Genomic DNA, 9,917 nt, shown 5'->3' with positions numbered 1-9,917 from the left:
AGTTTTAGGGAGAAAAGGCAGGGAGTAAGTGGGCCCCCAAGATCAGCTAACAGACTATACAGTATCCCAGTCACCAGTGATGAAGCCTGAACTGGGGGCAGCGAGAACCGGGCCGACTTCGAGCCACGTCACTCATAGACGGTCTAAGAATGAGAAAGGAAAATGGGCGTATGCCACGGTGTTGTTCCATTACTAATTTAATGGCAAAGGAGAAAGGAGTAGTCGGGTGATGTTGAACCGTGTGGCAGTGTTACCACTGAGATACGGAATACGGAATGAAAACCGGGTTTCAGGCTGAAAGTACTGAGCTGGGTATCCGCACGTCAAGTGCGTGGTGCCCAGGTGTCCTCTGGGTAATGTTCAGCAGACAGAGGGAAATGGGGGGGGGGGGGCGGCGAGACACAGGGCTGAGATCCCAGCCTCTACCGTGTGATCGAGACCGCGGTCGCGGCATGAGGAAGACCAACGTGTAGAGTGCGGGAGGGTGACGAATGGAGCCCCTTGGGAGCAACAGGGGTTTTCTCTTGAGTCCACGAGAAAAAGCATCCACCTCTCTTTAGAAAAATGCAACTGCAAGCAAAATGCTGCATGTAAATTTAGAGATGGCACCGAACACACCAATAGCCGAGGGCGAAGAATTCCGATTTGGAGGACAGGCTAAGGGGAAGGTGGGTAGTAAAAATTACCGAGTAGTTTTCAGAAACGGAGGAGGAAAAGCGGAGAGAGCCGAGCGGGGAGGGTGTGGCGCAAGTGTCAGATGGGGCCGGAGGCCGGCGAGCCGGAGGTTTAAAAGGCCGTTAGGACGATGTCTTGCTGGGACTCGTTTCTGAGGCATCAGCCCAGATGTCTGATTGCGGTTGATTGATGAGTGAATGGAGATAATAAATATTGTGAACAGTGCATATGGATGATTCTTCCAAGAAGTTTGGCAGAAAAAGGAAGGAGTCAAAGCCAATAACTCGATGGGAAAGGTTTTTTAGGCTCGAGGGACAGAATGTGTTAGTAGGCGGCGGGGGGGATTGACTGGCAAGCACACAGTGACCCAGGAGACGTAAGTAAATTGACAGAGCTGAATTCAGTGAGCAGTCAGGAGGAAGCGGCCAGGGCGCGGGTTAAGGAGACAGCCTCAGAAAGGACAGGGGGTCCCTCCTCAAAGACCCGAGGGGAGGCTGGCGGGATGGGTGGCAACAGTCAGGTTTGTAGCTAGAAAGTGGGGGCGTTCGTGCTGCCGGCCCCGGGCCGGGGTCTGGGCGCACCACGCTTTGGTGATCAGGGCGGTAGGGTCTCGGGGAGGCTCTGGAGGGGGGGTGCTGGGAGGCGCTGGAAGGGGGGACGGGGAGCCTGCAGGGGGGAGCTCCTAGAGCACAGCTTCCTCACCCCCTCCCCTCGGGGGAATACATATTCCCTGCCAGGCGGCCCTTCGGTAGGAAAGAAAGTGTTCTTTGAAGCACCCGGCCTGTGGTCTGCCTTGGAAATTCAAAGGTTTCAAAGACATTTCCTGCCTTGGAGGAATTCACCTTGTTCACCAGGTGCTTTTAGTAGCTCTTGGGAAGCCGCTTATCACACCTACGATTTTGTCCACTTTGTGGACGGACCCTCCAGCTCATTTCCCTCACTGGTCGTGGATGAGAGCGGAAGGCACACGCTCTTCTTTCAATACAAGCATTTTTTAAATCTGATTTTGAAAGTGATTTCATTCCAAAGTTGCACTTGGTAAAAAGAATCTTACTCAAGTTGATAGGCACTCAGGTGATACATAAGCACATTTTCATTGTGATACTTAAAAAGAGTGTAGACTAAAAGGCGAATCTCCCTTTGACCCACACTCCCTCCCGGAGGTGACTGCTGTCACTCACGCGTGGTCAGTGTTAGCTTTTTCCTGGACGGGAATGGGCCCTGCTGTAATCATATGGCGGTTGGACTTCTCACTTCATGCAGCAGGAAGTCTTGAAAATGTTTCTTTGTAAGTACGCGTAGGCCTACCTAGAGCTGCGTCAGTCTTTCCTAAGGCGGATGGGCCATCACATGGGTCACATTCCCGGATTCGGGATGGTTAGGTTGTTCCTTGCTTTCCTCTTCCCTTTTCCATGGTGATAAATACATACACACGTGCCGGAATTCCTTTAGAGGCTGTATGACCTGGTCATGGAACTTGCTGGATCAAAAGGGGTATGCGATAGATACGGCCATATTGCCCTCAAGAAAGGCCTTGAGCTCTTTGCTTCTTACCAGAGTGCCTATTGCCCCGCACTTGCGACAACAGTGGACGTTAGGAATCTTTTTAAAGTTGAACGAAGCTGATGGATGAGGTATCCAGACACCCTGGTTACTTCAGTTCACATCTGCGAAGATAGGGGCCTCGAAGGAGCACCTGCAGACAGAGAGCATCAGACCGTTTTCAACCACCCATACGGTCTCTGTGAGTATCTGTCAGAGTCATTTGTTCTAAACAGAGTACGTAACATCTGCCATTTATCTGTAGATTCCGTTTCTCCACTGCTGCCCTATTCCCTTTGGTGTAGACTGTGGAGGAATGAGTCCTTTGTTTTGAGTCAACTCCTCTCAGTGCTGTACTAACTAACACGACGTGCCTCCACACAAAGTGATTTTTAAAAACTCAGTTGAGGTGCATTAGTTCTGGGGCATACAATAAATATCTGATCTGATGTTTCCCCTTGTACTTTGTGCCCCCCCCCTTTTTTTTTTAAAGATCGCCTTGCTGAGAATTCTGGTTCTTCCCCTCATCGCCCTGTCTGTCCTGTGCTGAGTAATTTCTTTCTTTCAACCTTTAAAAGCCCACATCTGTCTTCCTCACCAGTCTCCACACATTGGTGGGGGGGGGGGGGGGGGGGCGGGAGGCTGTTCAGCTTGTGACAGTGAACTTTTTTTTCCTGAAATTCTTAACCTTGCTTATTGGTGACACACGGTGTGGCCCTGTGCATTTTGTTCTGTTATAGTAGATGGTTTTCAGGTGTCTGCTTCTTGAATCGTCTCTGACTGAATTCATTCTCAAGGCGCTGGCTTAGGGATGGCTGGTTAGAGCCACGTACCGTAAACCGACTTTCAAAGGGAGGGCAGGGGCGCTTGCTTTAATGTAGAAATCTGCACGCTCAGTGCCTGTGTCTGATCTTGTGCCACGGCTCATTCTAAAACTCCGCTTGTCTTTCCAAGCAGCCCAGACAGAACAAGTTTTTACAAGTGCACATTGAAAGTACATTGAGAGGAAACCAGGATTTATAGACCCTCTCATGGAGGAAATAAGGTCATTCTTAAAAGAGTAGTAATTGCCCACAATTTACTTGAAAAGTCACTTTCTGCCCAAATTAGCGTTTTCCGTGTGCCACCCTGTCTCCAAGGCTCCGGAGCTATTCAGAAGCCCCGAAAGGAAAGAACAGAAAACGGCACGAACAGGCCGAGGAATGTGCTTAGGCCAACATCACTCCCATCCACGCTGGAGTCCGTGTATGCTTCACGTCGGGATTCTTGTTAAAAAAAAAAAAAAGTAAACTAGATCTTAGCTCCGTTCCGTTTGTCATGTGGAAGCTTGTCATTTAGGAGACCCAGTGGACACGTTTCCTACACAAAACTTTACAAATCGGGTCTGGTGTGGCACACTCCTGGAAACCAGAACTTCTCAAATTGGAATCCTGGCTTTTAGACTTGAGTCCTTGTGTGGCCTGGGGCGACCAGTTAGCTCCTCACCTCCCTTCTCACCATCTATAAAGGATACATACTTGTGTCTCAGGGATGTTGAAAGGATTAATTAGTTCGTCTGTAAAGCGCTTTGAAGATGAAAAGTACTTTAAAAGTGCTTCTTAATAACATTATTGCTTAGAAAAGAGTGCCACTTTTATGCCAACCACTTCACGTCTCAAATTATGTAAAGAAGACCTGTTTCGTACATCACTACCAGTCGTAAATTGGAGATAAATCTCTCGTGGTGTGCACATCAAACGTTTCCTTCAGAATTTCAAAGGAGCCTCACTTTATCTTACGGGGCGTTTCGGAGCAGTGTTCTGCCCAGTCATTAGTGATGAAGATCGTGTTTCAGGAAAAAGAAAACCCTGCACCCGGCTCAGCCGTCTTCCAATTCAGTCAGGTCGTTCAGTATTAACTTGAAAGGGAAGTGCGGTTACTTTTTTCGAGGCGGGAATAGAAGAGAGAACCACGTTCTTTCCTTCTTTCTTCCTCTGCTCCCCGCACCTGTTTCCATCACAGGCACCTGAGGGTGTTGCTGCTTTGCCGTTTCTGCAGGCGTTAGAGCTAATATTAAAACTTACGGGAAGTTTTTGTCTTTAAGCCTAACGCAGTTTTTTCCCCTCCGAACCAAGTTAACAAAAAGGGCCGGTGTTGTGATTTTCTAATAAAACGTTACAGCAACACGCAATGAAGCGTCACGTGTGCAAAATACAAATGGAACATCTTGATCGTAAAGCCGGGGCACAGCGATGTTAATTATGCAGACGGCAGAGAATTACGGGGCACAGCCAACCGTAACGGGGGCAGGAAGTACAGAAAGAGACTCTAGAAAAGTTTGGAATATATGATCGAGAAATGAAACAAAATTTACATTTGGGGTAAAGTGCTTCGGGAAGAGTATTTCAAGTAAGAAATTGGAAGGAAAAGTCACCTGGAGAAATAGCAGTGAGCGAGTGGACTGAACCGGATAGAATTTGCCCTCGTCTGTGGTCAGACCGGTTCGTGGTTCGGGTTGTTCACGCGACGGGTGGTGAGTGTAGTCCAGGGAGCTAAGAGTGAGCGAAGGAAAAATCAGAATTCGCGTGGCCCTCCTCCAAGCCTTGATCTGAAGACTCGATCCGTGTGTTCGCTCCCTCGACGAGGTGAGGGAAACGCTCTCCTACCTTGTGCGGGCTTTAAATACGACACGCTTCGGAAGCCTACGTGCCGCTGACCATTACAGGAAATTACAGGCTTCAGAAATAGTGCTCCTTGGATCTTGGCTTCAGAAATGTGATTTAGTAAGATAAGCGGCGATCATTGAAAATCTGTTTGGAACCACCACTTAAAATACTAAGTTCGTGGCCGTTTGGGCAGCTGTTGTTTTTACCGCGTATCTACTGGGTGTGGGCAAAGACTGAGCGCCCCTCATTCTTCCCGCGGTTGTGTTAAATGAGTGCCATTTTCGGCCTTTACCACAAGGGTAAAGGATTTTCTCCATGTGAGCAGTGCTCATTAAAACTGGTTTCAAATGCTAAATCAAAACGTAATGCTAATTAACGTATCATTCTCTTAAATTTCCCACAGTAAAACGCTTGAAGATCGGTTGAAACTTGAGGCAAAAAATGGCACGTTGAGTATATCAGACACCACAGTTGGCAGCAAACAGTTGACGTTCACGTTAAAGAGGGTAAGTTTTTAGTGTTACGTTTTTTCATTCAAGAAAGGAAACTAGGCTTCCAGTAGAGCTGTGTGTGTGTGTGTGTGTGTGTGTGTGTGTGTGTGTGTGTCTGACCTCAGAACTGCCCTCCCAGGCTTTTCCCCTCGGAGGAACCGTGTTCCCGCTCTAGGACTTCTCCCGCAGCCACAGCCCCTCCTGGGTTCCTGGGTTCGGGGCAGGCACACAGCTTGGCCGAGGCAGAGGCAGGCGGGTCCCGGGGTCCCCGGGGGGACAGGGCAGCAGTGTGGTGTCTGGGTCACTGGGCTCATTCTGGTCTCTGGTCCCTGGTCCCTGGTTTCCCTGTAAAGGGAAAGTCCTGACTGTCTGGGGCTTACACAGTTTGTGCGAAAATGAAAATAGGATGGCTCTGAAATTATGACTATGATTGTTACTACTATTTTTTTTTTGGCTAAAAACAAAAGCACTAAGAAAGACCTAAAATGGCCCCATGGTTGAGTCAAGCAGAGGCTGTGAAACTCTTTTGGGGGATGCATCAGTTAATACTTGATTTATGCCAGTTGTATCATATGAGAAACCAAATTTTAACTTATTAAATCTCATTTTTACTTAGGAATAATTAGGGATCTGTGTAGGTTTTAATAGAAATCTCTGTCTCTACTAGGTGTGTGATATATTTAGGTAAAATCTCAAGTTTTCCCAAGACTTATATATATGCTTTAAAAAAAAATTTTTTTTTTAACGTTTATTCATTTTTGAGAGACAGAGAGCATGAGCAGGGAAGGGGCAGAGGGAGGGAGACACAGAATCCGAAGCAGGCTCCGGGCTCCGAGTTGTCAGCACAGAACCCGACGCGGGGCTCGAACCCACAAACCGTTGAGATCGTGAGCTGAGCCCAAGTCGAACGCTCAACCGACTGAGCCAGCGCGGCGCCCCTCATGTATACTTTCTAATATGTGAATAGAATGGAAGGGGAAAGTTCATGCTTTCATATTATTTAAAATTGTATAGTGGCAAAAGTAGGATTAGGTCCCAAATCCAGTTTTCGAATTTCCTGTGCCGTAGTTCCTCCCTCATCAGATCCTTGGCGAGGCTGCTCCGTGTGGTCTCGCCTGCGCCCGTGTCCCCCCTTTCGTTGGGCCAGCCTGCTGGTGACTGTGGGAGAGCAGCCGGGGCAGGACCGAGATGGAGAAGGAGAGGAAAACGTGGAGATGGGCTACTTGGCCCATAGATCGTAAGGGGCCGGTCACGTGGTGTGGACGTCTTCCAGGACGGCCTTTCGGAGAGAGGCTGGTGCGGGTCCCTTTCTGGATGGGGCTCCGTCTGCGGGACAGTCGTGGCTGCTTACAGACTCCTCAGGAGGCTCCTGCCTTGGTGGGGAAGGCCTGGCAGGGCCCCGCGCAGTGTGCGGCTGGAGAGGGAGGGGTGCTCCCGGAAGGGGTGCTCCCGGAAGGGTGCTCTTCCGCCAAACCCGTAGGGAAACGCCTGGGACGGACGTCCGTGTTGAAGCTGCAGAAACACACCTAACTCACACGCTCCAGTGCACGCCTGTTTACCTTTACTTGGCTCATCATTTCCCGAAATTGTTTGGATGGGACACTTTCGGGGATTCTTCTTAACATGAAGAAACAAAATATTAGATGCCCAGTGTTGACTGAGTCTTCAGGGGTCCTGATCCTGTTACCTGGTGTGCCGGTAGGCGGGCTCCCTCGGGTTTTCTGAGCTTACCGTTAACAAGAGCATCTCAGATATCCGCTCTGGGGTGTGTGCCCGGGATACACAGAACAAGACAGATGTGGTCCTCGCCTCTCCAGTTCTCAGTCTGTCGAAAGAAGCACACCCCCATCATTGTGGTGGTGGCGGGGACCCCGGCGGAAGACAGAAGTGCGGTGAGAGGGTCCGCCGGGGCCTGACCTACGCACGGGGGCCGGGGAGGGCAAGCGATGCGCAGGGTGAGAGCCCCGAGGGGCCAGGCGGGGCTCCAGGCTCAGGGTACCACCGAGGCAGAGTTCTTGCCTGAGGAGGGAGGCAGTCGGGCACGCTCGAGGGTGCGGACGAGGGCCCGCGTGTGTAAAACGGGATCCCGGGAGGAGTGGCGCCGGATCTGGCCGGAAGCACAGGGGGCCTGGTCCTGCGGGGCCTTGTGAGTGGGCCGTGGGTTTCTCCTCGGACCTAAGTGGAACCGTGGAAAGCCGTTGACAGGTATTAGCAGAAAACTGACCGTTTGTATTTCTAGAAACTGAGTGTGGCTGTTTTCCGAGGAGTAGTGGGCCGAAGGGGCCCGGAGCAGAGGCACGGTGGGCGCGGAGGAGCTCGGGACACATGGGACAGGAGCGTGCGGCAGGATCGATTTGGAATGGGCTCTGGGGAAACAGTGGTAATCAGAAAGAGAACTCAGGGACTCATTCGGAGCCCCCGTCTCGGAGGTTCCCAGAGCAGGGGCCTCGACGCTTCGGGTCGTCTCTGCTTCCCCACCACTCGCCCACCTCTCAGCTCTGGTCGGGAAGTACTGAGTCATACCAGCTGGGGGTGAGGACAGAGACTTCCCTTGAGGAGCAGAACACAGAGGAGTGTTCTCGGGGCGGAGAGCAACACGGGCCACCGTCAGGCAAGCCTCGTAGGTGTCTGTGAGGCGGCGCTTTTCAACTCGGAAAAATTAGGTCCCGGCAGCGCTTTCTCAGTTTCCCTTTTGTGCAGTCCCACCAGCTGAGAATATTTTCTGAGCTTTGCATTCAAGAGTTGGTACTGTCGGGCCCGTCAGATGTGATTTGGGAACCACACGGCTCTTCCCTCCGCTGCGGATTCTGCGTCGAGGAAGCGCCGCTGAAAGCAGTGGGCCTCCCCGGGGGCCGGGGCGCCTTCGGTGCGGTCGGCCTGCTCGGCCCGCCAGGAGCTCGCAGGCCACTTGTCCGCCCAGCCTTTGTCGGTGGTTAACGGTAGCAAATCTCTGGCTTCCGAGGGGAGTTTGACTCTTGGGAAACAGCCGGAAAATCTTGGAACCAGTTCTGGCGGATGATACTTAACCGTGGGTGGGTTGAAATACACCGTTAGTACCTGTAAGTATTGTTTTGTTTTGGGTTTGGGGCAACGTAAATACGTGTTTTTGGCTTACGAGTAGGGCAGCGTTGTGGGGGCAGAGTCCAGGGGCCAGACCATGTGCCCCGGGGTCCCGGGGGCAGTCTTTCCAGAGCCCCCGCGGCGGGGCTGTGGCTGTGTATTGGGGTTTTCCTTCCTTCTCTCTCACTTCTCTTCCTCCTTCAGTCTGAACAGCAGAAGAAGCAGCAAGAGGCTGAGAAACTGCACCGACAGGAAAGGAAGACACTGCGTCGCTCAGCCGGTCACCTGAAGTCAAGACACAGACGGGGACGGCCATTTCACTGAATCTGGGAATGACCCTACGTGTGGTGCGGAAGGAGCGCCCGGACCGCTCGCCCTCGGGGTGCGTTGCAGACGGGGGAGCGCGCTCCGGAGGTTCCCGTGATCCCTTGGCGCCTCTGCAGGGTGAATGGCGGCCTGTCCCCGTGCTTCCGCGTCAGACTCCGCAGCCGCCCCCGCCCCCGCCCGTCAGTGCGTCGCCCCCAGGCTGCCCTCTGTAAGTCGTCGTTGCCGCAGTCGGTCTTCCCCGGGTTTTAATCAGGTGGAGCAGGTGGTGGTTCTTCCACGTTGTGAAACGTGTGCCGCGAGATGGGAAGTCACCGTGGGCTGAAACTGCAGGCTCTTCGTGGTCCCGGGACTTTCCTCCCTGCAGCACCTGCTGCCACTCACTGGTGACCCGCCCCGTCCCGCCCGGTGCCCGGTGCCGGCCGGCTTCGCGGTCAGACGTTCGGACGCTTGTGGCTTGTACGTGTGTTAGTCTGGGACTTTTAAAAAAACATTCGTGTACCAAGAGAATATAATTTAGCGGTAACAACAACCTAAAACAGGAAATGGAAGCTACTGGTTATTCTTTTAACTGTTCACAAGAGTACAGATTTTTTTGTTTGTTTCTTAAGTGCAATTTGAGATAAACTGGCTGGAGAAAACATTTGTAAAAATAAATACTTCCATTTTAACGGCTTCTTTGAGACAGATCCGTTCTTTGAATTAATTTGAAAATTAAATTTGGTTTCCCTAGTTTTTCAGGTATTCGTGGGATTTTGGAAGCGTGTTTCTTTATGCACAGCTGGAACGGGGGCTCTTTGGCCCACAAATGACAGAATCTTTCTGAAAATGCTGTAAGCACGAAGGTAAGGTGGAACGTGCTGAGGGCAGCAGGCTGCAGAGTGTGTAACTGGCCTCGGGGCCCCGGACTCAGCCCACTCTCCCCGCCTTCCTTTTCTTCCTCCTGTTGCCGCACGGTTCCTTATCCCTCCGGGTCTCCCCGGCTCACGTTCCTGGCCCATCCCCCGTCCCCATCACATCTCTGTTGCTTCTGTGCAGACAGGTGTCCACTTCTGAGGCCCGAGAGGTGTGGTCTGCTTCCAGAAAAAAAGGTGTCTTGTCTGTGGCGTGTGAGTCCGTGTTGTGTGTATGTGTGTCTGTGGTGCGTGTGTCTGTGTGGTTTACGTGTGGGGACAGACTC

The 9,917-nt window shown here is 51.7% G+C and overlaps 1 protein-coding gene across 1 annotated transcript in view; it reads left to right on the top strand.

Moving 5' to 3' along the window:
- The window catches only part of NOL10 (nucleolar protein 10), an 88,237-nt gene extending 78,829 nt beyond the window's left edge, over window positions 1-9,408 (top strand). Inside the window, exons 20-21 of the mRNA XM_060648450.3 lie at window positions 5,266-5,368; window positions 8,618-9,408. Coding sequence (XP_060504433.1) covers window positions 5,266-5,368; window positions 8,618-8,737 — 223 coding nt within the window. The 3' untranslated portion in view covers window positions 8,738-9,408. The remainder of the gene's footprint in view (window positions 1-5,265; window positions 5,369-8,617) is intronic.
- The last annotated feature ends 509 nt before the right edge of the window (window positions 9,409-9,917 follow it).

Source organism: Panthera onca, chromosome A3 (assembly GCF_046562875.1).
Source record: "Panthera onca isolate mPanOnc1 chromosome A3, mPanOnc1 haplotype 2, whole genome shotgun sequence".
NCBI lineage: Eukaryota > Metazoa > Chordata > Mammalia > Carnivora > Felidae > Panthera > Panthera onca.
This window is presented reverse-complemented; position numbering and strand designations above follow the sequence as displayed.